Source organism: Anabas testudineus, chromosome 8 (genome assembly GCF_900324465.2).
Source record: "Anabas testudineus chromosome 8, fAnaTes1.2, whole genome shotgun sequence".
NCBI lineage: Eukaryota > Metazoa > Chordata > Actinopteri > Anabantiformes > Anabantidae > Anabas > Anabas testudineus.
In genome coordinates, this window is record NC_046617.1 from 6,426,209 (window position 1) to 6,454,105 (window position 27,897).

At 40.9% G+C, this 27,897-nt stretch overlaps 2 protein-coding genes across 7 annotated transcripts; one reads left to right on the forward strand and one right to left on the reverse strand.

The window, feature by feature from the left end:
* Positions 1-1,146: 1,146 nt before the first annotated feature.
* Positions 1,147-12,061, forward strand: LOC113158225 (myosin-1B-like). Of its 6 annotated transcripts, none has more exons than XM_026353991.1 (38): positions 1,147-1,347; positions 1,442-1,585; positions 1,758-1,914; positions 2,132-2,159; positions 2,246-2,360; positions 2,448-2,540; positions 2,666-2,729; positions 2,833-2,931; positions 3,067-3,170; positions 3,298-3,436; positions 3,540-3,658; positions 3,747-3,896; positions 3,983-4,153; positions 4,227-4,542; positions 4,637-4,710; positions 4,963-5,050; positions 5,129-5,246; positions 5,339-5,462; positions 5,722-5,858; positions 6,109-6,364; positions 6,799-7,041; positions 7,116-7,292; positions 7,419-7,564; positions 7,950-8,040; positions 8,127-8,516; positions 8,608-8,734; positions 8,819-8,937; positions 9,195-9,391; positions 9,476-9,659; positions 9,767-9,932; positions 10,023-10,147; positions 10,229-10,537; positions 10,654-10,857; positions 11,019-11,144; positions 11,250-11,420; positions 11,500-11,604; positions 11,729-11,824; positions 11,918-12,061. In XM_026353991.1, the coding sequence occupies exons 1-38, from the start codon at positions 1,147-1,149 to the stop codon at positions 12,059-12,061; spliced, it is 5,817 nt and encodes a 1,938-aa protein (XP_026209776.1). The 6 variants fall into 6 exon arrangements, with proteins under 6 accessions (XP_026209776.1, XP_026209758.1, XP_026209767.1 ...); XM_026353973.1 differs by having other exon boundaries at positions 4,227-4,533; XM_026353982.1 differs by having other exon boundaries at positions 2,246-2,354; positions 4,227-4,533.
* Positions 12,062-15,688: 3,627 nt separating this feature from the next.
* Positions 15,689-26,738, reverse strand: LOC113158215 (myosin-4-like). The gene is made up of 39 exons (XM_026353962.1): positions 26,535-26,738; positions 25,994-26,137; positions 25,243-25,399; positions 25,132-25,159; positions 24,930-25,038; positions 24,744-24,836; positions 24,599-24,662; positions 24,411-24,509; positions 24,204-24,307; positions 23,965-24,103; positions 23,729-23,847; positions 23,176-23,325; positions 22,913-23,083; positions 22,510-22,816; positions 22,297-22,370; positions 21,954-22,041; positions 21,762-21,879; positions 21,562-21,685; positions 21,344-21,480; positions 20,803-21,058; positions 20,470-20,712; positions 20,208-20,384; positions 19,974-20,119; positions 19,675-19,765; positions 19,170-19,559; positions 18,958-19,084; positions 18,745-18,863; positions 18,468-18,664; positions 18,207-18,390; positions 17,825-17,990; positions 17,612-17,736; positions 17,231-17,539; positions 16,945-17,148; positions 16,644-16,769; positions 16,399-16,569; positions 16,206-16,310; positions 16,021-16,116; positions 15,794-15,925; positions 15,689-15,723 (listed from the first exon to the last, which is right to left on the reverse strand). Exons 1-39 carry the CDS (start codon positions 26,736-26,738, stop codon positions 15,703-15,705), a joined length of 5,814 nt encoding a protein of 1,937 aa, XP_026209747.1. The 3' UTR covers positions 15,689-15,702.
* Between the last annotated feature and the right edge of the window lie 1,159 nt (positions 26,739-27,897).

Here is a 27,897-nt window from a genome sequence, read left to right on the forward strand (position 1 = left end):
GAAGGAATTATGTTCAAACAAGCAGACTGAAGTGTCTGTGCTAACTTGAAAAAAATGACAAGACGGTGTATTGTTGCAGTATTTCTGAGCTCTGGCAGAAGTTTGCTTTTGCAAAGATCTCTGTAAATGTCATGTATGTCACGATACATGCAAAAGGTAAAGCTGCAGAGTAGCCGATGCGCACACTTTCCAAATCTGAACAAGTCATTGTACTGACCTGCATGTCAAGTAAGGTGATTGGTTGGCTCTTCAAACTTAGGCACATGTTTAGGTGAGTGGTTGAAGTCAATGGTTCTAAATGATTAAAAACAGGAATACTGGAATACAACTACAACAAACTGCAACAATAAGAATCGTCAATTCCCAAGTGGGTATGAAGTGTAATTAAAATGAGAGTTGACACGACACAGTAGTGAACATGTCGCTGGCATCAAACTCTAAATTAGCTTGTTTTTTATGAAATACCATGGGTATTCCAACCTTTGCATGGAATTTGGTAAATGTTGCCCATCACCCTGGAACAAAATGCCAACAGTTGTGTGTATGTCTGTGTGCAATCCAGACAGCCAATGCCAGAATTTCTGCAATGCCCTAACAGACCTAATCTTCCCTGATCCCAGAAAATGAGGTCCACTGTGTCGGGACCGTAAGCCCTCTAAGCTGTTGTCCTTAGTATTCATTGCTTTTTAATGGACAGTCTGAGGGATTACAGTTGAAACCATTTAAAAGTGACACAATACAGCTATACATAGACAGTTTGAAATACAAAATGGACATACTTGACTTTCCTAAGGTAGCCTAGAAGCCAAATCTCCAAATATAGGAGCGCAAGCAGCCATGAAACAGGACTAACCATAGCTTATAAAGGCTGTCGAAGTCTCGATAGGCTGAGGGATGTCTGTGCAGTACTTTGGGAAACAATCAACCACACTCCAGAACCAGGATTCCTATTCAAAGACTTTCGAACACTTGTTTACACTTGTAAACTTTGTGGGATTCAAGCGTCTTGTGACTTTTCTCTTTGGTCTGCAGCACTCAGGTGAGTACAATGCTGCAGTATGACCAGCTTTTTAAATCTCATCGACATCTGTTTCGTTTTAGTTATTTTTGATTTCTTTATCTTTGCTGGGTAGTTAAAAAAAAAAGATGAGTGATGCAGAGATGGAAATATTTGGAGCTGCGGCCCCATACCTCCGCAAATCAGAGCGGGAGAGGATCGCAGCCCAAAATGTGCCATTCGATGCCAAAACAGCCGTTTTTGTACCTGATTCAAAGCAGGAGTACGTCAAGGCAAAAATCATAAGCCAAGACGGCTCCCAAGTCACTGTAGAGACTGGGATTGGAAAGGTAGGTGTAGATTGCAGATAGTCAAGTTAAGTCAGTTAATCTAAAAATTCTTCCCCATTTGTTTTCATTTGTCCTAATCATTTACATTTTTCAGATTGTTATGGTGCATTTAGATGACATTCGCCCCATGAACCCTCCAAAGTTTGACAAGATAGAGGACATGGCCTTGCTCACACATCTCCATGAACCAGCTGTGCTCTTCAACCTCAAGGAGCGCTATGCTGCCTGGATGATTTATGTAAGAAAAACGTGAACAAAAAACAGTTCAGTCTAACCAAACCAACTTCACAAATGTGACTGTGAAACTGCAGCAATGTATTTTATTATTGACGCAGGACAGAGAGCACTTTGAAGGAAGTTGCACTCACACAACAAATTCATGAGAAATTCCTTCTGCTGTTTACCCACAGACTTACTCCGGGCTCTTCTGTGTTACTGTCAATCCTTACAAATGGCTTCCAGTCTATAACCCGCAGGTTGTGGCCGGGTACCGGGGGAAGAAACGTCAGGAGGCACCCCCGCACATCTTCTCCATCTCAGACAATGCTTACCAGTACATGCTTACAGGTCCACTCTCATCATAATGAGCTCTAAGACTAGATGTACCAGACTAACCCTTCAGTTTTCTTCATGTACACATTGTGGATTACTGAGTAAACCTTGAAATATTGAAACAGCTAAAATATGACTGAAACTAATCAAGTTTGACCAGAAGACCAATGATAAATATATATAAAGTCACATTCAACACATGCAAACACTCTCTTTTCATTGCTTTCCACAGATCGTGAGAACCAGTCCATCCTGATCACGTAAGTACAACTTCACATGACGTTTACTTACATGTTCATTCACTCATTTAGTTCTCGACTCTCATTTAATACTGTAATTGTGTCAGTGGAGAATCCGGTGCTGGGAAGACGGTCAACACGAAGCGAGTCATCCAATACTTTGCAACAATTGCATCAATCGGAGACTGGAGCAAAAAAGAGCAGCTTCAAGGAAAAGCACAGGTTCAATTCCTTTATCATATATTTAAACAGCAAATGATGCTGAATGCTAATTCCCTAACTCAATTTCTGACTGAATTTCTTTTACAGGGGAATCTGGAGGATCAGATCATTCAGGCCAATCCTCTGCTGGAAGCTTTTGGAAATGCCAAGACCATCAGGAATGACAACTCCTCTCGATTTGTGAGTTCAGATTAAAACTGCATGGACATGATCGCTTCAATTGTAACGATTAATAAACGAAGTAATAAATGAAAAGTAATAAATCCTGTTCCCATTTGTCATGTTGACAAAATTCCCTTTTTCAGGGAAAATTTATCCGCATCCACTTTGGAACAAAGGGGAAATTAGCATCAGCTGATATTGAAACATGTAAGTTTGCTTGTGTCAGTGTCAGATGTATGTTTTATGCAGTGAAACATCAGTAATATTTCCCTGCTATTCTAACTCAGTCAATATTTATATTTATGCTTAGACCTTTTGGAAAAATCCAGGGTAACCTTTCAACTGCCGGCAGAGAGGAGCTATCACATCTTCTATCAGATCTTGTCGAACAAGAAGCCTGATTTAATTGGTAAATACAATTTTAATTAGTAGTGAATCTGTTAATGGGCCTTAAATTGCAATAAAACTGGAATTAATGCTGTGCTGAGAGCAGCTGTAGCTGGTCCTGCACAGAGCGATTGAACGTCTCTGTGTTTCATTTCAGAGATGCTGCTGATAACCACCAATCCATATGACTATCCTTTCATCAGCCAGGGTGAAATCACTGTGCTGAGCATCAATGACACAGAGGAGCTGACAGCTACAGATGTGAGTGCACATGTGTCAGATTATGTATAAAAATATGAAATATGGGTTGAATGAAATCATGAGAAAACACTTTTCACACAATATTACATTATAATATGAGTTACTTGTTTGCATCTGTCCTCTCCAGAGTGCAATTGACATCCTGGGGTTTAATGCAGAGGAAAAAGTGGGCATCTACAAGCTGACCGGCGCTGTGATGCACAACGGGAACATGAAGTTCAAACAGAAGCAACGGGAGGAGCAGGCGGAGCCAGATGGCACTGAGGGTGAGTCGATCGCTTCAACATCGCAGATTCTCTTTATATTTATAGGATTGTTTTTCCCTTCAGTGTGTGCTTTACATGTGGTCTGTCCCTCTGTGTTACACAGTGGCTGACAAAGTCGCATATCTCATGGGTCTAAACTCTGCTGATTTACTGAAAGCTCTGTGTTACCCACGAGTGAAAGTTGGCAACGAGTATGTCACCAAGGGTCAGACTCCACAGCAGGTACCCATGTGTTTCTACAGCTAAAGCTATTTGGTTAACCATGGTCAGTTTGAGTAGTGATATCATTTCAAAGTTATTCTGTTTCTAGGTGAACAACGCCATGGGTGCTCTGTCTAAAGCCGTGTATGAGAAGCTGTTCCTGTGGATGGTCACCAGAATCAACCAGCAACTGGACACCAAACTGCCGAGACAGCATTTCATTGGTGTCCTGGATATCGCGGGGTTTGAGATCTTCGAGGTGAGCAGGATTTACGCGCACATAGATCAAACCAATCTTTCTGAAAGTCTTTCATTCAATCAACCACATCCTGTTGCTTCATTCAGATGAACAGCCTGGAGCAGCTGTGCATCAACTTCACGAACGAGAAACTGCAACAGTTCTTCAACCACCACATGTTTGTGCTGGAGCAAGAAGAATACAAAAAGGAAGGGATTGCCTGGGAGTTTATTGACTTTGGGATGGACTTGGCAGCCTGCATTGAGCTCATTGAGAAGGTGCAGTAGCTTTTTCTAACTTGAATAACAGAACAACTGAACTAAACGCTAATCAACCTTTTCTCTAAAACAGCCAATGGGTATCTTCTCAATTCTCGAGGAGGAGTGCATGTTTCCAAAGGCGACAGACAGCTCCTTTAAGAACAAGCTGTACGACCAGCACCTGGGGAAGAACAGTATCTTTCAGAAGCCCAAACCATCCAAAGCAAAGACAGAGGCTCACTTCTCCCTGATGCACTACGCTGGCACGGTCGACTACAACATCAGTGGCTGGCTGGAAAAAAACAAGGACCCACTGAATGACACTGTGGTGCAGCTTTACCAGAAGGCCTCACTCAAACTTCTCTCTCAGCTCTTTGCCACATACGCATCCGCTAATGGTCAGTTCAGTTTTAATGGCAGGACTCACGAAGACCACAGAAATATTACTGTAAAAATATGTTGACTATACTGCATAATGCAAAATTTCCCCTGTTCCTGTAGCTCCTGCTGATGGGAGAAAGAAATTTTCCAAAAGAAAAGGGTCTTCTTTCCAGACAGTTTCTGCACTTTTCAGGGTAACAACTACCTTTAACATCACAGTAGAATAAATTATACCAATAGCTTCTGCCAGCAGATGGTTAGTGTATCTTAGCAGATTGGACAAGATGTAATGTGAGATCCTGGTATGTAGATTTTGTTACCTGTGGACTGAGCCAAGCTTGCTGTTTTCCATGTTTCCAGTTGCAATAACCTAACCAGCTGCTGGCTGCAGCTCCACATTGACTATAGAATACACAAACAAACAAAATGCGTTTTATCCCCTGCAGGAAAACCTTAACAAACTGATGGCCAACCTCAGATCCACACATCCACACTTTGTGAGATGCATCATCCCAAATGAGACCAGGACACCAGGTTCTAAATAACAGAAAACCATTAACAATAGGTGTTTGATGACTTTTGGGCTTCATTCTGAAATATTTCTCCGCATAGGGTCCATGGATCACCATCTGGTCCTTCACCAGCTGCGCTGTAATGGAGTTCTGGAGGGTATCCGGATCTGCAGGAAGGGCTTCCCCAGCAGGATCCTCTATGGTGATTTCAGACAGAGGTAGTAGTTTCTGTTGTCTGGGAGGATTACACACATGCACATAATCAATACTTTACTCAAGTTTGAAACTCTGACTGTTGTCTGTGTGACAGATACAGGATTCTGAATGCCAGTGCGATCCCCGAGGGGCAGTTTATTGACAGCAAGAAGGCTTCTGAGAAACTGTTGTCCTCCATCGATGTGGACCATGCTCAGTATAGATTTGGATACACCAAGGTTTTTTAGTTTTTTCTAATGAAATTTGAATCATTTCTTAGTTTTTTGGGTTAAACTACTGTACATACAGTATGGGTGTTCTTTTCTGGGCCGTGCACGCCAGTTTCTGTTGTTCCCTTCATGTTTAGAAAAGCCTCAGTAAAGCTGGCTCAGAAGAACAGCTACAAGTTTTAACCTGTCTATGAAATTACTACTTTGGTTAACAAAGTCTAAAAACATCAATAAAGAACAAGAATAAATTCCCATTATCTTGCAACAGGTGTTTTTTAAAGCTGGTCTTCTTGGTCTCCTGGAGGAGATGAGGGATGAACGGCTGGCTGTGCTGATGACTCGAATCCAGGCTGTGGCCAGAGGTTACGTCACCAGGCTGAGGTTCAAGGAGATGTCGAAGAAAAGGTCTCTGATACGTTCACTTATGTATACAAATTAGAATTTAAGTTTGATGAATGGGTGTGAATCTTAGAAGCAGTAAAACAAACTGAGTGAATTTAGGGAATGTGGGCAAATTTGACATCACATCATGTCACAGTAATAATAATATTTTTTGTAATTTCAATACTGAGGGAAAAATCTTTTTAAATTAGTTAAAGAAAAACCTAAAAACCTAAAAAAGAGGTTGTCCAAATGTTGCTTCATCAATCTACAGAGAGTCCATCTTCATCATCCAGTACAACATCCGCTCATTCATGAACGTGAAGAACTGGCCTTGGATGAAGCTTTTCTTCAAGATAAAACCTCTGCTGAGAAGCGCCGAGGCCGAGAAGGAGATGCAGATGATGAAAGAGGAGTTTGCTCGGCTGAAAGAAGAGTTTTCAAAGTCAGAAGCAAGGAGGAAGGAGCTGGAGGAGAAGATGGTCATGCTCGTTCAGGAGAAAAATGACCTTTACCTTCAAATCCAAGCCGTATGTAAATCCCGAAGCATGAAGCGATTAAAGTGGTTGTTTTGTATTGATTTAAATCTGCCAGATAAGGCGAGGAGGGACAACAAGACTTTTTTTTCCCTCAAATTCAGCTACTTAATCAATAATGAGCTACGATAAGAGGAAACGTTATTGATTCCTGAAGGGAAATCAGCCGCTGCAGGAGACAAGAAAACAAAAGAAAATGTAAACAGTAGCAGGTCATGTTGGGGCATTAAAAGAAATGCAAATGACAATTAGAACTTTTATTTTTTACATATTTGTTTGTCTACTTTAATAAAAAATCTAGGATGCCCTGAATAAAAATATACAAAATATTCTAAACAAACAAAATATAAAAATATAAAAAAAAACAGCAGCCATATTTATTGTACTATAATAATGTGTTATGTGACGTTTGTGACCCTGATCTTAAGGAGAGGGAGAACCTGTGCGATGCCGAGGAGAGGTGTGAAGGTCTGATAAAGAGCAAGATCCTCATGGAGGCCAAAGTCAAAGAATTCTCCGAGAGGATGGAGGAAGAGGAGGAGATCAATGCAGAAGTCACCGCTAGGAAGAGGAAGCTGGAGGACGAGTGCATCGAGCTCAAGCGGGACATCGACGACCTGGAACTTACTATAACCAAAGTGGAGAAGGAGAAATATGCCACAGAAAATAAGGTGCTCCGTGTCATTTCTCTGTAGCAGGGTTTAAAGGAAGCAGATTAAGACGCTAACTTAAAAATGCTCCTCAGGTGAAGAACTTGGTGGAGGAACTAACCACTCTGGAGGAAAATCTGATGAAGTCCTCAAAGGAGATGAAAGCTTTGCAGGAGGTGCACCAGCAGGCGTTAGATGACCTACAGGCTGAGGAGGACAAAGTCAACTCTCTAATGAAGACAAAGACTAAGTTGGAGCAACAGGTTGATGATGTGAGTGTGGAGAGACGAACTTCTGTCAGAAATGTAACTGTCAAATGAGTAATTTACTATAGTGTAAGGTAAGATTTGCTACGGTGGTGTTCTTGCTTTACTAGTTGATATGAACGCCTCTTGCAGCTCGAAGGCTCTCTGGAGCACGAGAAGAAGATTCGTGCTGAGTTGGAGAGATCCAGAAGAAAACTGGAGGGAGATCTCAAGCTGTCCCAGGAAACCATCATGGACCTGGAGAATGAAAGACAGCAGATGGAGGAAAGGCTAAAAAAGTAGGTTATAGATTTGCTATTCAGTGGCACAGAAATTAAAACATAAAGCTCCCTCATATGTGTAATAATGTCATGAGGATCTAGTTAAAGCAGTGGTAGGTAACAGTGTGTTTGTCGGCTTTAACGATATAAGATCGTTAAGATAAGATAAGATAAGATAAGATAAGATGCAGTTGTTAGCATGCTTATAACAACTTCATCACTCACTAATCACTTCACTTGTCGTTCATAATCATATCCAAAGTTTATCAATTATAAATGATCAAATATGGTTGATATTATGATTATGGTTGTTAATGTGGACAGAATGTACACCCTGTGTGTGTGTGCAGATGTTTACAGAGTACGAATGACCTCTGAATAAAACAAAGTCAATTCTCTACAGAAAAGACTTTGAAATCAGCAGCCTGCAGTCTAAAATCGAGGATGAACAAGCCCTCGACACTCAACTACAAAAGAAGATTAAAGAGCTACAGGTATATCATTTAAAACAACAGTGTCAGAGTATTTCTGTACACGTCTAAATATGTTAAGATCCCCCAATTTTACTTATTCACTGCAGGCTCGCATTGAAGAGCTGGAAGAGGAAATTGAGGCTGAGCGCTCGGCTCGAGCCAAAGTGGAGAAGCAGAGGTCTGATCTGTCCAGGGAGCTGGACGAAATCAGTGAGAGACTGGAGGAGGCCGGAGGAGCCACCGCTGCTCAGGCTGAGCTGAACAAGAAACGGGAGGCCGAGTTTCAGAGGCTGCGTCGTGACCTGGAAGAGTCTACCCTGCAGCACGAATCCATCGCCGCAGCTTTGCGTAAAAGGCATGCCGACAGTGTTGCCGAACTCAGTGATCAGATAGATAATCTTCAAAAAGTCAAGCAGAAACTGGAGAAAGAGAAGAGTGAGCTGCAGATGGAAATGGGGGACATGGCAAGCAACGTGGAAAGTGTTCTGAAAAGCAAGGTAGTGCTGAGTCCAGGGGAGTGATATATGTATATATAATTTATATATAAGTTGGTTTATCTTACTTAATAAATAATGCTCTATATTTCAGGTTAATCTGGAGAAACTGTGCAGGAGCCTTGAAGACCAGATTAATGAATGCAGGACCAAAGCAGATGAAGCCCAGAGGTCTCTGAGTGATTATAGTACACTCTCAGCTCGTCTGCAAACAGAAAATGGTATGCATGTTTTTCTAGACACTGAAAAAGGAAATGAACATTTCAGGTAGATTAGTGAGTTTGTATCTTCTTTGTCCTGTGTAGGCGATCTGAAACGTCTGCTAGAAGAGAAGGATACTACTCTTTCCCAGTTGAGCAGGATGAAAACTGTGGGAACCCAACAAATTGAAGAGCTGAAGAGGCTTTTGGATGAGGAAATGAAGGTCTGGACCAAACACAGAGCATGACCATTCAATTAGCTAATTATTAACCATGTCAGTAATGAAATTAAAAATAATAATAATAATAATAATTAGTTAGAACCTTCTTTCTCACCAAAATATATAGAGATCACTACATGTTTATAATGCTGTAGACTATACATGCTTTTCATCGTCTTTGGTGTTGCTAAGCTCTTTTGTGTATTACTCATAAACACATTGTTCTGTAATCTGTACTTAGTCATCTTTGCTTTTGTCAGACAAAAAATGCCCTGGCTCACAGCTTGCAGTCGTCTCGTCATGACTGCGAGCTGCTGAGGGAGCAGTACGAGGAGGAACAGGAGGCCAAAGCTGAGCTGCAGCGCTGCCTGTCCAAGGCAAACAGCGACTTGGCTCACTGGAGAACCAAATACGAGACAGATGCCATCCACCGCACAGAGGAGCTCGAGGAGGCAAAGTAAGAATTGCACGGTATACAGTATTTTTCACCCCTGTGTGGATGGATGTCTTGTGTTTGACACAGTTTATATTTGGTTCATAGAAAGAAGCTTGCCCAGCGGCTGCAGGAGTCTGAGGAAATGACAGAAGTTGCAAATGTCAAATGTGCATCACTGGAGAAAACCAAACAGAGGCTGCAGGCTGAGGTCGAGGATCTCATGGTTGAGCTGGAAAGGTCAAATGCTGCCAATCTCACTTTGGACAAGAAACAAAGGAACTTTGACAAGGTTCTTCTTCTTTTATTTTACATTTCATCTGTCTCTTCACAAACACCCTCTCCTTTGCATTTTGTTCCTGCTACACCAATTACAAGTGTTGTTTCCTCCTCTATGAGGTTCTGGCTGAATGGAAACACAAATATGAAGAGAGTCAGTCGGATCTCGAGGTCACCCAGAGAGAGTCCAGAGGGCTGAGCACAGAACTTTTCAAGCTGAAAAACTCGTACGAAGAAGCTCTGGATCACCTGGAGAACATGAAGAGAGAGAATAAAAATCTTCAGCGTGAGAGCTCTGCCAAAAAACAAATAATTTAGAGAAACCGTAGTGACCGTGTGCTCCCTATGATAATCTTGTTTTTCTGTATATTTTTAGAGGATGTCGCTGATATGACAGATCAAGTTGGACAATCTGCTAAAACAATCCACGAGCTAGAGAAAGCTGCTAAACAAATTGAACATGAAAAAAGAGGCACCCAAGCAGCACTGGAGGAAGCTGAGGTTTGTATTATGTCCTTAAACAACAGAGGAACCAAACTGAAAATGTCCACAAACTCAAGAGTATTTGTTTCTCTCTCGTAGTCTTCTCTGGAACAGGAGGAGGCCAAAACCCTGAGCCTCCAACTGGAACTGAACCAGATCAAGTCAGAGATGGAAAGAAAGGTGGCAGACAAAGACGAAGAAATGGACCAGCTCAAGAGAAATCACCAGAGGACCGTGGACACCCTGCAGGCTACGCTGGACGCTGAGACGCGCAGCAGAAACGATGCTTTCCGAACAAAGAAGAAGATGGAGGGGGATCTCAACGAGATGGAAATTCAGCTGGGACACGCCAACCGGCAGGCGGCCGAGGCCACCAAACAACTGAGAAACCTTCAGACTCAACTTAAGGTTTGTATTAATGAACTGTAACTACTTTTTTCTCCCATCTGAGAGTGTTTGATCAAAAAGTTGATACGATTAACATGACAATCTGAAGCCTCCAAACTCTTTCTTCTTGGAACCAGGACATTCAGATTCACCTGGACGAAGCCCTCCACAGTCAGGAGGACCTGAGGGAGCAACTTGCGATTGTAGAGCGTCGCAACAATCTCACGATGGCTGAGAACGAGGAGATGAGGGCAGCACTCGAGCAATCGGAGAGAAGTCGGAAGCTGGCTGAGCAGGAGCTGATGGATGCCAGTGAGAGGGTCCAGCTGCTGCACTCTCAGGTTAGGAGAAAGTGATTATTTTTATACTTTGCAATAAAATGTTTTTACTGAATACCTACTGTGTGACTTTGAGTTGAAAGGTCCTGTCAATTGACTTATTATTAGTATTATTATGCTAAAGTCTGTACAGTAAGTGTAATTTGATGATGTATGTTGATTAGAACACCAGTCTGCTGAATACTAAGAAGAAGATGGAGTCCGATTTAGCTCAGCTGCAGACCGAGATGGACGACACTGTCCAGGAGGCGAGGAATACAGACGAGAAGGCCAAAAAAGCCATCATGGATGTAGGTCTTGCCCCTGGATTCAGTTTACTGCAGGGAGTCGTTTCAGTGATGAACCGATGGGGTTGTGCAGATTAAAAATCACCATGAGTTGATGTTTGCACTCAGGCTGCAGTGATGGCTGAGGAGCTGAAGAAAGAGCAGGACACCACTGCTCATTTGGAGAGGATGAAGAAGAACCTGGAGGCCACAGTGAAAGACCTGCAGCAGCGCCTGGATGAAGCCGAGCAGATGGCTCTGAAAGGAGGAAAGAAGGAGCTTCAGAAACTGGAGACCAAGGTTTGAATTAACACAGGACAAAACCATTCTGTAGTGACCCAAATAATGAAAAAACACCTAAAGCAAGTGTATTTTTAAGGTACGTGAGCTGGAAAATGAATTGGAAGCTGAACAAAAGCGCAGTGGCGAGGCTCTGAAAGGTGCTCGGAAACATGAAAGAAAAATTAAAGAACTCACTTATCAGGTAGGAGGTACATCCCATTATGTACAACTGAATTTCACAATGAGATGTGACTGGTTGAAGCTGGAGAGAAAATAGGCAAAATGAGTCGTGGGAGTGACGAGTGAACCTTTATTTAATATTTTAGGGTGAGGAGGAAAAGAAGAATGCGGCAAGGCTGCAGGATTTGGTCAACAAGCTGCAGCTGAAAGTGAAAGCATATAAGAGGCAGTGTGAGGAGGCGGTGAGTAAAAATACATAAAAAGTGTGTGAAATGTAGGCATGATGTGTGTCTAAAAAAAAACTCATTGTCTGTATTGTCTTCTGTGCCACACAGGATGAACAGACCAGCATCAATTTGGCAAAATATCGGAAAGTGCAACATGAACTGGAGGAAGCTGAGGAGCGAGCTGATATTGCAGAATCACAGTTGAATAAATTACGGGCCAAGAGCCGCGATGTTGTCGTTAAAGCTGAGTAGAAAGGAAGCACTGGCACATGCACAGTTAGTCAATTTACCAATATTCAGGATTGAGCAAAGGTTGTGACCATAACTGGCAGTTTGAGCCATATTTAATGCTTCGACTGCAGTGGAGTAACTCAAAGTAAAGTTAGAATAAACTGATCTTCCTGTGAGCTAAAGTGTCGCAGAACCGGCATAAGAACTAGTGTAATCTGTATCTGTTTTCTGTGAGGAGAAACATAGTATGTATAGTATTGTACAATTAGTCCTCTAAGTATTCACAAAGGATTCAACTAATTAAAACAATGACATTTCACTCAAAACCTCAACATGAACCTCATGGTTTAACTATAGGACTTGACCATGACTGTCTACACAAATTCTCATGACAGTTCATCCAGCATAGTTATCTACAAATTATCAGCTGTTTTAGCCCATTAAATGGAAACATTTACATTTTGTATAAAAACGTATTCTCTGTTAATTGGGCTTTTTGGACACAGAAAAGACGGTTTCACGTCAAAGTGAAAACTGATATCAAAGTTTAAGAAAACAAATATATATATATACAGTTTACCAATTCACCAGTAACTTGAGTTTGCAGATAGTAGTGTATTTATACTTCAATCTTTGAATCACATTCACTACACTCAGATGATCTACATTTAATGAATTATATGACTTCTAAAACTAATTAGCTGCACAAGTGATGATTTAGGAGAGTCACTTTTAAGGGGGGGAATACTTATTATTATTATTATTGAGTTATTGTGTTATGGTTTTGACTAACCTTGTAGACATCTGTTTTTACCTAAACATCAATAAAACTATGTTTTTTTTATTTATTTTGCTGATCAGTGAATGCATTTTCTGCATATTAAATTCTGGTACAGTTTACAAGACTGAAAACCTTTGAATCTTTTAAGTTTTTTAAAGTTTTCTTTTTGTTCTAACGAAAAATAAAAATTATATTGAGGACCTGATTAGGAGAGTAAAAATACAGAATTTTCCTCTGAATTGTAATGGAATAAAAATAACATAAAATGGAAATACTCCAGTAAAGTAAAAGTACCTAACAATTGCACAGTACATGAGTAAATGTACTCAGTTACTTACCCCCTCTGATATAGTTAAGTAAAATCAATGTATATACACAGAGTGGTTACTAAAAAATGGAAGTGAAGGAGGAGAGAGCTGACACTTCAGTCAACATTTCTAGTGTAACTGTAGGGTTGTTTATGCAATTGAAGGAGAGAACAAAACATTTCCCCTCAATATATCTGATTTTTAGCTTAGTTTTTGTACTGTACTGCCTTTAGAAACCTCTCCGGTACTGCTTGATATTAAGAGATGACGTCGTGTATATGGCAAGATGCTGTTCACACTTGGCTCTGCTCACTACTCTTAAGTTACAGAAATTCTGCCGTGCTCGTTCTAAATGTGATACAAATCAGTGTGTATGTGTCTCCATTGACTAATGATCTTCACATCCACCAGACACCATTATGTGTTAACTTTAAACAAGCAGACAAACTGGGCATTGTGCCTCAAGGAGGCTGTCAATAATCAACCTGTACTGTATATGAGACAGGTCACCAAAATAATTATTTATTTGAAATTTAAAACAAACAAGCAAACATCAAAAACGGCTATGGCTTAATTTAGCCTTTCTCCAAGCATGATGTCAAGATAAGTTTATCTTTACACAATTGTTTCTGCATCTGCCTCTTTAAGATGTGGTGTGCCACAGAGGTTAGTTCTTGGCCCCATTCTGTTCTCTGTATGTGCTTACACAGCCACATTATGAGTCTCTTTGCTTGTTACACTGACAGTACACTGCTATAACTCTCATTCAGTGACAGTGATACTCGAAAGTTTAGTTAAAGACTACTGTGTGTGATATATTTTAAATTTCAATCCGTCAAGAGCACCTTTTCTGCTTCTTTATGTTGCATATATCTCTGAATTAGACAAATACATTCTATAGGCAAGTTTGTGTTATTTCACAAAGATAGTGCTAACCTAATAATCTGGATGTCATCTACACCTCTAATTTCTGGCAGCAGGCGATAGCAGCTGATTAATAATAATTTTTGTTTGACCTGCAGTAACGCTGTGGTACTTATGCTTTGATTTGGTTCAACAAGGATTTGTAACGCTGGTAAGTAAAATGGAATAATAAACTGTTCGAGATTTTAAAAAGATATTTCTTTTTTTATGTCTTGAGACATAGAGCAAAGATGTTGAGATGGTCCAGTGCAGGCCAGCAGTCATCTTTCATTGCAAACCTGAGAAGCAGAGATTCAAAGCTCAAAACCGGCCGTTTGATGCTGGGACAGCCTGCTTTGTGCCTGATGCCAAGGAGCTGTGGATCAAAGGTGGTATTCAGAATAGAGAAAGTGGTCAAGTCACTGTGAAGACCGAACCTGAAGGGGTGAACAGTCCAGCACTTTTCTTTTTGGTTCATCCCTTATAAATCTGAATATGTTGAAAACTGCTTTTAATTAGGTGCGAATGTCTGAACTCAGTTTGAACCTAAAATTGCAAAAATAATGCATCTATCAAGACAGTTAGTGCCTATCTATCAGGCAGGTGGAAATATTTGAGTATTATTTGATTTTCTTCCATCTGTTTATGTTTTTAGACTGTAACAAACAGTGAGGAGGAGGAGGAACACAGACAGTACAACAAGATTGTCGATATGGTAACTGTATGCAGCAGGGACAACATTTGTAAGTAATCTTTTATTTGAGTTGTTCTCCTAGATCCCAAGTGACAGTTTGTGCCGAATTTGAAGAAATCCTCACAACACATTTACAACATTGAAATTGATGCTAAAACATGACCAGCATCATGAATTTCTTGGTTAGTGAATCATAGTTATAACATTCATGACTCAAGAGTAACACAGTTATATTAACACCGACACATTTATAATGCAATTAAAATGGGAGTATAAAGAAAAGCAATGAACAAATGTGTACATTATATTTTTACTTCATACCTTGCACACGGTACAGCATTAGAAGGCTGAACAATGCCCTTGACAAGAAACATTTTGACAAGGTTTAACCTTTGGATTTTAAGAGATGTTGTGTTCATGCGAGATAAAACAAACATGACACAAGGTTGAATTGTGAAGTGAACTGTTGTGTGAGAATATGGTGTTGAATCAGCTATTTGTAATGACCAGCTAGAGTAGACCTCCTGAGATTGCATTCAGTCCTTGCAGCTATTAGATTTTAACCAAACCTTTTAGATGTCAGACTTGAATGTCTGTCACGCTTCTCACACTTCTATTAGTCACACAGTCTAGTTATCTTTGTTGGTAAGTCATGTGTTTGTAAATGGATAAAGATCTTTGGTGCCTTGAAATAAGAAAATAATAGCAACCAGTTTCTCTTCAGAAGAAGTGCTAATCTAATTTTAGAGTTTATTGCAATTAAGGCAACATACATGAACTATCACAACAAACAATCATGCAAACAATTCCAGGTCATGTTGCACCACTTCATATTTAAAGCTGTTACACGCATTTGAAATTTGAAGCCAGTGGCTTTAAATGAGGAAATAGAGCAAACACATATTTGCTAAAGAGTATGTTGCATACTAGTTTGTTGCACAGCAGACTGTTGTAGTTTCTTCATGGTGGCAAATGATCATTCTCCACTGTCCTTTGCCTGTTGAATGAAAAATATTTCTATCAGTATTTAGAAAGTTCAGTGTTTTCCCAGAAACTGACGGACTCACCTTGACCATGTCACGACTCTTGACTTTCATCTTGTTGACTTGGGACTCTGCGATATCTGCGCGCTCTTCGGCCTCCTCCAGCTCATGCTGCACCTTCCTCAGCTTAGTCAGATGAGTGTTGGCTTGTTCTTCCTGTCAGATGCAGCATAAATGATTATTAACAATCTCAGGATGTCCAAAGTGAACAGGTTTGTGGAGTGGAGGCTGTCAGAAAAAATATCACTCACAGCTTCTTCAGCCTGCCTCTTGTACATTTTGACTTTGAGCTGGAGTTTGTCCACAAGCTCCTGCAGTCTCATTGTGTTTTTCTTGTCCTCATCAGACTGATATTCAATAACAGAACAAATATTTTACAAATGATTGACTGCTAAACATCTTTTGAATGAACAACATGAAACAACGGTGACTTTACTTGATAGGTGAGGTCCTTAATCCTGCGTTCAAGTTTGCGAACGCCCTTCATCGCTTCTGATCCACGTCTTTGTTCTCCTTCCAGCTCATTCTCCAGCTCTCGCACCTTCAAAAAAAGCCAATATGTTCCTTGAAAGACGGAGAGATGATGACATAAGTTACATATGTGATGTACAGTGAGATTAATACTATACTCTGGCTTCCAGTTTTTGGAGTTGCTTCTTTCCACCCTTCATGGCCAGGTTCTCTGCCTCGTTGAGACGGTGCTGCAGGTCTTTAACTGTCACCTCCAAATTCTTCCTCATTCTTTCCAGGTGAGCGCTGGTGTCCTGCTCCTTTTTCAGCTCCTCGGCCATCATGGCAGCCTAAAAATAGTCGATCATTAGTAGCTGTTTTATGAGGTGAAAACTGACGATCAACTTAAACAGCACACGCTTACATCAGTGATCGCCTTCTTGGCTTTGTCTTCAGCATTCCTGGCCGCTTGGACATTCTCATCCATCTCACCCTGAACCTGAGAAAAGTCAGCCTCCAGCTTCTTCCGACTGCTCAGGAGACTGTTGTTCTACGAGATTTCATTTAGTTTGACATAAAAGTTCAGACAAAAGATGAGTGTTGTTGGTCAGTCGGCTGTGGCTGTATAAGGTCTTAGGCTGCTATAAACAACGTGTTTAGGTGCAGTTTGGTTGATATGTTCATAAAATTACTGATCAACTGATAACAAACAGGCAGATTTGTACCTGTGCGTGCAGCAGCTGTACTCTCTCACTGGCGTCCAGCAGCTCCTGCTCAGCCAGCTTGCGGCTCCTCTCCGTTTGCTCCAGAGCTTCTCTGATTTCTTCGATTTCAGCCTGCATGAGGCAGCTTCTGCGCTCAGACACGCTGACCTGCTCTTTCATGTCGTCGTTGCTTCTCAGAGCATCATCGAGATGTATCTGAACGTCCTAAACAGGTCAAATCAGATCAGTGTCTAGCTACTGCGCAATAAAGAAAGGTCCCAATAACATCTTCTTACATGTGGCCCACCTTGAGCTGAGTTTGCAGGTTCCTCAGCTGTTTCTGAGCCTCGGCCGCCTGCCTGTTAGCATGACTCAACTGGATCTCCATTTCGTTGAGGTCTCCCTCCATCTTCTTTTTCACTCTCAGGGCTTCGTTCCTGCTTCGGACCTCGGCATCCAGATTACTTTGCATCGTGTCAATGTTACGTTGGCTGTTTCTCTTCAGTTGTTCGATCTCTCCGTCCTTCTCGGCTATCTTCTTGTCCACTTCAGATTTTACCTGGTTCAGCTCTAGTTGGACACGCAGGATCTTGGATTCGTCATGCTCTAGTGAGGCCTGATTACAAAAGGAACCTGGAGTTATATCACTTTACATTATTGTCCAAGAAGATTTTTAAATTCTATTCACCTCTGCCTCCTCCAGGGCGGACTGGGCCTCCAACTTCTCTTGCTCAGCCTGTTTCTTTAATTTATCAAGCTCAGAGATGGTTTTTCCCATCTCTCCCAACTGCTCGGTGAGATCCATTATTTCTTCTGAAACAATAAGAAACATTAAGACCTATTATCTACCATTCCACTGAAATAAAACAAAATAACTTTGCACAAAAATGGTGTGACCTACCTTGTAGGTTTTTATTTTCCCGTTTTAGGGTTTCCAGTTGTTCCAGACATTCCTCAAAGGCATTCTTCATCTTGAAGTTTTCAGTGCCCATGGAGCGCACTTCTTTCAGAGCTGACTCCAGCTCAGCCTGACTTTCTTCATATTTCTGCTTCCACTCAGCCACAACCTAGAGGAAGACGTATTACAGTTAAATAAAATACACAACTTGTACTTTTTTGAAGGTTTGACATCTAAAAGGTTTGGTTACAATCAAATAACTACAAGGACTGAATGCAACCTCAGGAGGTGTACTCTAGCTGTTCATGAAGTTCTGATTCAACCTTGTGTCATATTTGATTTATCACGCATTAACACAACATCTTTTAAAATCCAAAGGTTAAACCTTGTCAAAATGTCTCTGTTTCTTGTCTAGGGCAGCTGCAGCAGCGTTGGACCTCTCCACATCCATCATCAAGTCTTCCACCTCTCCCTGCAGCCGCTGTTTTGTCTTCTCTAAAGAGCAACACTTGGAGTTAACTGCCTCCGCAGCTTCTTCTGCATCCTGCAGACGCATCGCGAGCCTCTTCCTGTGGGTCAAATGTAGTATATTGTAACAACCCTTGAGATTATGTTGTTTTTAACCTTGCGTGGAATTAGTTTTTACTTTGCCTCCTCCAACTCCTCAGTGCGCTGGATGGCATCTGTCTCATATTTGGTTCTCCAATGAGCCACCTCGCTGTTTGCCTTGGACAGACAACGATGCAGCTCAGCTTTGGCCTCTTGCTCCTCCTCATACTGCTCTCTCAGCAGCTCACAGTCATGGTGGGCTGCTTGCAAGCTATGAGCCAGGGAATTTTTAGCCTTAAAGGAAAATGACAGAACCAGCTTAATTGTCTCTTCATCCCACTTTCGTCGTGCTTGTCTCTTATATTCGGCCTTACCTTCACCTCCTCCTCATAAACTCTTTTCAGCTCCTCCGTCTGCTGAATAAAGGCCTGCTTTCCTCGAGTTAGCTGTGACATTAAGGATTCTTTTTCTTCTAGCTGGCGAGACATTTCAGCTGAATGATAAGTGTAAGAAAAAACAAAACCGTTTGTCAGTGACTGCGTGTGACTATGGGTTTAATTGCTCAGATGTGGCAAATTTTTCCTCACCATTTTCTGTCTGCAGCCGAGATTTCTGGTTAGAGAGGTCGTTTATAAGTCTCTGATGCTCCACCTCTTTGGATTTTACCTCATTCAGTTGATCTTCGAGTGAATGGCACATTTTCTCTAAATTAATCTTCAAATTGGAAAAAGATATGATTTACTCATAGTCTCTCCATGTGTAACAGAACAGAACAGGCTTGATGAATTAGATAACCAACCTTCGCTTTAGCCATGGTCTCCATATTGCTTGATAAGTCGTCTACCTCCAGCCTTAACTCACTCTTCTCCTTCTCCAGTTTCTGCCTGACCCTCTGCATGTTATCCAGCTGTTCTCCAAGCTCAGCCACAGTTTCTGAATGCTTCTTGCGCAGAGCAGCAGAGGTGGCATCGTGCTGCAGCGAACACTCCTCCAGATCTCTGCGCAGTTTTAGGAACTCGGCTTCGCGCTTCTTGTTCATCTCGGCCTGAGCAGTGTTAGCCCCTCCGGCCTCCTCCAGCCTCTCGCTGATCTCCTCCAGCTCTCTGGACAGATCAGACCTCTGCTTCTCTACTTTCGCTCGAGCCGAGCGCTCAGCCTCGATTTCCTCCTCCAGCTCCTCAATTCGGGCCTTCAGACAGGAGATTGAAATGTTGGAATAGAAACTCACTTAGAAGTTGAAACTTACTGAAGTAACTTTACTTTGCTATATCTCCTTAAACCCAAGTGGATGATTTATTCTTTACCTGCAGCTCTTTGATTTTCTTCTGAAGCTGAGTACCAAGAGCTTGTTCGTCTTCTATTTTCGTCTGCAGTTGCGACAAGTCAAATTCTTTTCTGTAAAGTGAAATGAAGTCTGCTGTTTTGATCTCCACCAACTCTTGAGAGAAATATTTGACTGACAGATACTCAGATGGTCAGGCACTCTCTGCTAAATGTTACTGCCATTCAGTGTTACTCAGTGTTAATTGAGAATTATCTTTATCTTCACCACATTTACTCATTAAACACATTACTGGTATCATCTTTTCAAGAGAAATCATACTTTTTCAGCTTTTCATCCAGCTGCTGCTTCTCATTTTCCAGATCCATTATGGACTCCTGAGCAAGTTTCATGTCGCCCTCTAATTTCCTCTTAGATCTCTCTAAGTCCATGCGAGCCCTCTTCTCTTGTTCCAGTGATCCCTCTAGCTAAAAAGACATAGCTTGTCAGCACATTGAATTAATTTTAGCAATTTACTATACCTCTCCAGCCCTCATTCTATGTTGAGTTACTCACCTCATCTACCTGCTGATCCAATTTGACTTTAGCTTTGGTCAGAGCATTGACTTTATCCTCTTCTGACTGCAGGTCATCCAGTGTTTGCTGATGAGCATCCTGTAGGGCTTTCTTCTCTTTGGACAGCTTGACGATGTTCTCGTCTTGGGTCATGATTTCTTCAGTCAGGTTTTTCACCTAGAGTCATTATGAATAACTGATGTGACACTTCCCCACCAACTTGTTGACACTGCAGTGTTAAGCAGAGTATTTTTAATGTTACCTTGTTTTCAACGGCATGTTTCTCTTTCTCCACTTTGGATAAGGTGAGCTCTAAATCATCGATGTCCCGCTTAAGTTCAGCACACTCATCCTCAAGCTTTCGTTTCTTGGCGGTCAGTTCAGCATTTACCTCCTCCTCATCTTCCAGTCTCTCTGTCACCTCCTTCAGCTTGGCTTCAAGCTGTATTTTGCTTTTGATTAAACCTTCACATCTCTCCTCTGCGTCCAGCAGGTTATCCGCCTCCTGATATCCAGTTTTTGCACATGAATTAGAACTAAGACTTGTCAACTTATCCAAATAGATCTTACATTGTGTATCTGTGGTATAACTTACTGTCTGGACTTGAAGTAGAAGATCATTCTTCTCTTGCAAGATGGAAACTATTTTCTCCTCAAGTTCCTTCCTCCGGTTTTCTGATTTGGCCAGATCCTCTTTGAGTTTTGTGAAATCCACCTTCATTTGGGCCATTTCCTTCTCAGCCTCAGCACTCTTCAGTAGAGGCTTGAGCTTAAAGTACAACTTCATCCATGGCCAGTGTTTCACATTCATGAATGAACGGAAGTTATACTGAATAGTGTAGATTGCCTCCCTGTCAGAATAAAACTGTCATCAGTTTATTGTGCAATTATTAGCCTGTATTTTTATTGACATAATCATACATAACACTATATGTTTTGGGTACTTCCCATTTTAAACAATTTGTCTCGCTCATATTCAGTTATATTTCACATTAGTGCTAAATGTTGATTAATTAACAGTCTTTTATTTCCTATTAGGTAGACATTAAGGTTGGAAAATGTGTCTGCCTTTTTGACAGAGACAAGAAAGGCTGACATTTGATCAGCAACAGCTTTGAAGTAGCACATATCTTTACTTTCTAGCAATCATCTTTTGGTATTCCAGTCGAATGAGGTATCCACGACACAGAGCCTGAGTGGACATCACAACCTGGGCTAACCGCTCATCTCTCATTTCCTCCAAAGCACCCAGCAGACCGGCTTTAAAAAACACCTGAAATTAAATAAATGGTAATTATTTATCTGTGTAGGTAATTTTCTGGCATTTAGGCAGTGCGCTCTAACATATCCTAACCTTAGTGTGTCCAAACTTGTATTGTGTGTGATCCACATCAATTGAACCCAGCAGTTTCTCTGCAGCTTTTTTGTTATCCATGAACTGTCCTTCAGGAACAGCACTGGCATTAAGAATCCTGTATCTGTAAGAGGAATAATAGGCCTGACTGAGTATGAGAACAAACATTATGAAATATTTAAATGTGAAGCTTTATTTACCTCTGCTTGAAGTCCCCATAGAGAATTCTGCTTGGAAATCCTTTCCTGCAAATTCGGATGCCCTCAAGCACACCATTACAGCGCAGTTGATGGATAACCAGGTGGTTTTCCATGATTCCTATGATGGCAGCAACAAATTAATCCATGTTGTATTACAGGATACATACAATATAAAAAAAATGAGAGGATTACCTGGTGTTTTTGTCTCATTTGGTATCAAGCACCGCACAAAGTGAGGATGAGTCGTTCTCAGATTGGTCATTAGCTTCCCAAGATTCTCCTATAAGAAGAGTTTGTTGAAAATGTAGAAATAACCCTCTTGTTTTTGTGGGTTTTGTTTCCATTCCATTTCCATTTATTGGTAGCTACTCATTACTGAGCTACCTGCTGCTTACTATGACTTCGTATTTAGTGTATACACATCCAAGAATTAGTAGAATTAACACCAGAAAGCTAATTTCACAAGGGGTCGCATGTCTAAATAGTGAATAGATGTTGCCCAACAGGGCTTGGGCGTCTACCATTACCATCTTACCCTAAACAGAGCTGACACGGTTTGGAAAGATGCTCCCTTTTTCTTGGATCCCTTCTTGGTTCCTCCTGCTGTTTCTACATTAAAATCATTTTACAATGATGACTGATTTTATCATTGAAACAAAGTAGCATGCAAAAATTTCCTTCTTTGATGAATACATAGTAAAAATGAGGTTGATTTTCTTGGATTTGGTTAAAGGAATACAGAACTTGCCATTCGAGCCAGAGAAGCTGGCATACAACATGGCCAATATTTTGACTGAAGACTTCTGGTAGAGTTGTACCACAGACTCGTTCAGTGGGTCTTTGTTCTTCTCCAGCCAGCCAGTGACGTTGTAGTCCACAGTTCCGGCGTAATGCACCAGAGTGAAGTGAGCTTCAGGCCTCCCTTTGATTGGTTTGGGCTTCAGGAAGCAATTGTTTTTTCCAAGATGTTGATCATATAGTTTGTTCTTGAAGGAGGTGTCTGTTGATTTTGGGAACATGCACTCTTCCTCAAGAATGGAAAAGATGCCCATTGGCTAGAAAACAAATATGTTCTTATAAATACTTATCATCAGTGTTGCAACATTTCATTTTATTCATACTGATATTTTAATTTGGATAGTATACAGTACCTTTTCAATGAGTTCAATGCAGGCTGCCAGGTCCATACCAAAGTCAATAAACTCCCACTCAATCCCTTCCTTTTTGTATTCTTCTTGCTCCAGTACAAACATGTGGTGGTTGAAGAACTGTTGCAGCTTTTCATTGGTAAAATTAATGCAGAGTTGCTCCATACTGTTGTACTAAAGACAAATAGTAAATATAATCTTTGAATAAATATACATTATTCAGTTAAAAAAAACAACAAGATACAGTGCATATTTTAAACACTTACATCAAAGATCTCAAAGCCAGCAATATCGAGAACTCCAATGAAATGTTGTCTGGGTTGTTTTGTGTCCAGCTGCTGGTTGATTCTCATGACCATCCACGAAAACATCTTCTCGTAGACGGATTTTGCCAGAGCACCAATGGAGTTGTACACCTAAAAAGAGTGACAGGTGTTAAAGACAAGTAGCCCTTTTGGAAAGTGACTGATGTGTATGATCCACCAACAGGCCATCTTTACAGAGCATGAGGAACACAGTTGTACTGATGATATGGGAAAATACACGAAAGACAACATATCAATTCTCTCTGTTCTTTGTCACAAGATTTTCCCAAGACTTTCTATGGACATTCAGCCCATAAATTACACGTCAAGCCCACCCACTTCTTGCTTAGCTCACCAACAGGTTTCTGCAAGGTGGCCAATCAGAACAGAGTGGGCTCAGGGAGAGTCCAGCTTTAAATGATATATTTTTATATATTACATACACATATGTTTATATTACTGCATGGAAATATATGAGAATTGCTACCTAAAAGATTTTTAGTTTCTGTCTTACCTGCTGCACATTCTGTCCTTTCGTAACAAACTCATTTCCAACTTTTACTCTGGGATAACAGAGGTTTTTTAGCAGATCAGCAGAGTTCAGTCCCATCAGATACGCTGCCTTATCAGCGACTGCAGTACAGACAAAAAAACAGATCAGACAAAACGTCATCTTTAAATCATATATTATTGTTTAAACCTGTTTTCCTTATTTGTTTGACAGAGTTAAGTATGTTGGATGGTCCTCACCCTCGGTGCCGTCGGGCTCCGCCTGCTCCTCACGCGGCTTCTGCTTGAACTTCATGTTCCCATAATGCATCACAGCACCAGTCAACTTGTAGATGGACACCTTCTCTTCTGCAGTGAATCCCAGAATATCGAAGGCTTCCTGAGACAGAAAGATAGGCTTGAAAATTGGCAAAGTCACATTAAAAAAACCAACTGAGTAAAAAGTGGGAGCCTTGTCTCTTTTCACTGAGGCAACTCACATCTGTGGCCAATAACTCATCTGCGTCGTTTATGCTTTTGACACTAATTTCCCCTTGACTGATGAAGGCAAAGTCATAGGGGTTGGTGGTGATGAGAAGCAGATCTGAAGGAAAAGAAATGAAAAATGTCTTTGTATGATTGTCTGCCTCTGAATGCACATGGGAAAAAGGATGATTAAATGAGATAAAACGGAATAATAACATTACCAATAAGTTCAGGCTTCCTATTGCAAGTGAGCTGATAAAAGATGTGATAGCTCCTCTCAGCCACCAGCTGAAATGTCACTCTTGATTTCTCAAGCAGATCTTTCAAGAGGAAAAGGCAAAAATAACTTCAGGCCTGCGGCAACACAATTGTCTCAGTCAATGTCCTCTAAAACATTTTAGAAACTTACATGTTTCAATATCTGCAGATGCCAGTTTGCCAGTTGTGCCAAAGTGGATTCGGATGAATTTACCCTATCAAACAAAAAGTGCTCTCTGTGTTGAACATATTCAGGGTAAATGAAAACAAGCTGAAGACCCCTCAGGGGCACTCACAAATCGAGATGAGTTGTCATTCCTCACAGTCTTGGCATTGCCAAAAGCTTCCAGCAGTGGATTGGCTTGGATGATTTGATCCTCCAGAGTCCCCTGTAGAAAATTAAACATGTAAAACTGACACATCCACTGCTCTCCGACAAACAAGTAGCTGCGCAGCCAGTCAGAAGTCCTGCAGTAACGCACCTTCATTTTACTGTTTGTCTCCTTTTTCTTGTCTGCAGAAACTGCGATTGTCGCAAAATACTGAATGACGCGTTTGGTGTTGACAGTCTTGCCTGCTCCAGATTCTCCACTAAGTAAAAACATAAACACGCAGTTCAAAGTTCACCTGTTTTAATTAATTAATAACCTGTCATTAGACATGCAACACTGCTGCTAAACTTACGTTATAAGCACCGACTGATTTTCACGATCTGTGAAACAAAAAACACACTGTAGTTACACAAGACAAAAATTGTAATTACTACATTGCGTTGACTTAGGGCTGCAAATGTACCAGTCAGCATGAACTGGTAGGCATTATCAGACAAGGCAAAGATGTGAGGAGGGACCTCCATCCTCTTCTTCCCTCTATAGGCCTGAACCACCTCTGGGTTGTAAACCGGCAGCCATTTGTAAGGATTCACAGTCACACAGAAGAGCCCCGAGTAGGTCTGCATGGAAAAGACAAGCAGGCGAAACCTCAACACGTGCAAGTTATGTTTGTAACTTGTAAATGCTTATTAGACACGAACTTAGGCGGCACTAGTTCATGTTGGTGTCCTGAGTTGTGTAACAGTTCTGTCAGAGTTAAATGATGTACTTATTGTCTAATAAATCAACAGATGAGCAATCACAGCATTCAGCTGTGCTGACAGTGCTCCACGGGGAACACAATGTCCCTAGGTCTTTCAGCTAAATAAGCAGCAGATGGCAGTTATTAATAATATTCAGTTGAAGCAGGGTGAATTTGTGCTTATTACAAAGATGTACCTTATTCTATGACCAATTGTAAAATTCCTATAACCCTGAGATTCATTGATGTACTGGCACTGTTTAGAATGTCCTAGATTTCTGCATGCATTCAACTAGTTATAAACACTGTTGACATAACATAAAAATTTTGTCTTTTTCTTTATATTGTCTTCTTAAGATCAGATCAGAGCCGTTACTGTATCTCTCGGCTGTACCAACCCATTGCTTCATTATTACTGCCTCTCTCTGGGTTCATTTAAACTGTGTCTAAATGATTGGCATCACACACTTACATAGATCATCCACGCCGTGTAGCGCTCCTTAAGATTGAAAAGCACCGCGGGCTCATGGAGGTGAGTCATCATCACCATGTCCTCAATCTTATCAAACTTGGGGGGATTCATGGGAAACACTTGGTCCTCCCTGACGGTTACAGTCTGGAAAACAGAAACACAAGTGAAATCGAATATGATGCTTAAAGAGATAAACACTGTCATAAAGTGCACAAACAATAAAAACTACATATTCACTGTCCTCGTGAACTTTGCATCCATTATGTGCACTCAGATATTCTTATAAAATAGCTGAGGCAGCTTTTAGAGTTGCAGGGGAGATTAAATCTGGCTATGTTCAAAGCCAGACTAATACAATTCAGTGAGCTTTTTTATTATTGCAGGTTTTGCAGACAGACACCCTGAAGCTGTGTAAAACTCTTCTCCATCACACTGAAATAAAGTCCAGAAATTCATGTATCAGAGGAGCTACATTAACTGGCACTGTTCAGTGTCTAATAAAGGTTCCACTTAAATGGATGTAACCCTGTAGTCCACCCACTTTATCGTCGATGGTCTTGACAGTGATTTTGCCGTCCGCCCTGTCCTGGATCTCAGCCTTGACATACAGGTCTTTCTCATCACTGACAAAACACGCCGTCTTGCCGTCAAACGGGCGAGACTGAGCCTCTGTCCTCTCCCTCTCAGACTTGCGGAGGAACTGGGCAGCAGGCCCGAAGATTGTCATTTCCCCATCTGTTGTCATTTTCTCCTCCTGAAAACACTGCAAGCATTATTATCAATTCTTCTATTTGTGAATGTTTGAAATTGAACCCTGAAAAAAAAAAAGAGACCCTCAGGTGCAACAATACTCACCCACTTATCACGAATTTGCCTTCACCTGAAAATGTAGGACAGAAGTTTATAAACACAGAGAATAATTCTGCACAGCACGTTCTCGATAACGCAGCAGTAACAAACATAACCAGCTGCACTCTTCCTTTTATAACTCGCCATTGTCCTTGGTGTGAAGCCTCCTTTCTTTACATGGGCATGCTGTACTTGAGTTACAAGAACCTGCTGCACCTCACGGATAAGGATGGATCATGAATTAAGTACAAGATAATGCACAGTTATTTATAGGCTGTAGTTATATACAGCTTCTGACACCATAAATGCCACATTTAAAGTAAAAATATAAAGTTAAAATTGAGGATTGTAGAGAGCAGAGTATCAGACACATAAATGAGTCGAAACGTGTAGCAAGATTCTTTTGTAGCATCTCAGCAACAGCACAAAAAGCTTTATGTAATACGTTAATACAGGGTATGAAAGAAACAAAGAACAATATACAAAGTATGATAAAATAAAATAAAACAGGTTCAACTAGGTAGTCGAAATTACAGTGCTGCGCCAGGGCTGTGCATGATGTGTCCCAGGATTATTGCACATAAATACAAAAAATATAGATATTTGTATATATTCAAAATGATATCTTGAATATGGAAATAATACCTGCTACATGGGAGCAATAACAGAACACATTAAATGTATTTAAATGAGGTGAACCTAATATTTTGCCAGTATTTTTTTCTTTCTAATAACATATAATTTGGTTTAGGACACGGCAATTGTTGCACAACCTTTGTCTTTTCTACATCCAGATAACGCAAGTTAAACTTTTATTTTCTGCATACTTTTAAATTCTTTTATCTGTTAACAACACAACAAAACGCTTCCACCAAAATCCTGCAAATGAAAAAGGATCCCCCCTCAGCGATGCTGCATGTAAACAGAAGTGACACCAAGCTGCAGGTTATTCATACTGTGAGCGCCTTTACACATTCATACATAAGTAAGCTGAATGTTGCCTTTGATTATCCAACATGTCCACGTCATAAACTGCTGCTTCAGTGTATATAGCA

What these genes read in the sequence shown, in the direction of transcription:
- LOC113158225 (XM_026353991.1), top strand. Translation starts at nt 1,147, where the DNA reads ATGAGTGATGCAGAGATGGAAATATTTGGAGCTGCGGCCCCATACCTC. An exon ending in AATATGCCACAGAAAATAAG is followed by an intron (nt 7,042 to 7,115) that starts GTGCTCCGTGTC and finishes AATGCTCCTCAG; the next exon opens with GTGAAGAACTTGGTGGAGGA. An exon ending in TTCAGAAACTGGAGACCAAG is followed by an intron (nt 11,421 to 11,499) that starts GTTTGAATTAAC and finishes TGTATTTTTAAG; the next exon opens with GTACGTGAGCTGGAAAATGA.
- LOC113158215 (XM_026353962.1), bottom strand. Translation starts at nt 26,738, where the DNA reads ATGACAACAGATGGGGAAATGACAATCTTCGGGCCTGCTGCCCAGTTC. An exon ending in ATCTGCAGATATTGAAACAT is followed by an intron (nt 24,510 to 24,598) that starts GTAAGTTTCTAA and finishes TCCTCTTGAAAG; the next exon opens with ATCTGCTTGAGAAATCAAGA. An exon ending in CCGTGTCAGCTCTGTTTAGG is followed by an intron (nt 22,042 to 22,296) that starts GTAAGATGGTAA and finishes CTCTTCTTATAG; the next exon opens with GAGAATCTTGGGAAGCTAAT.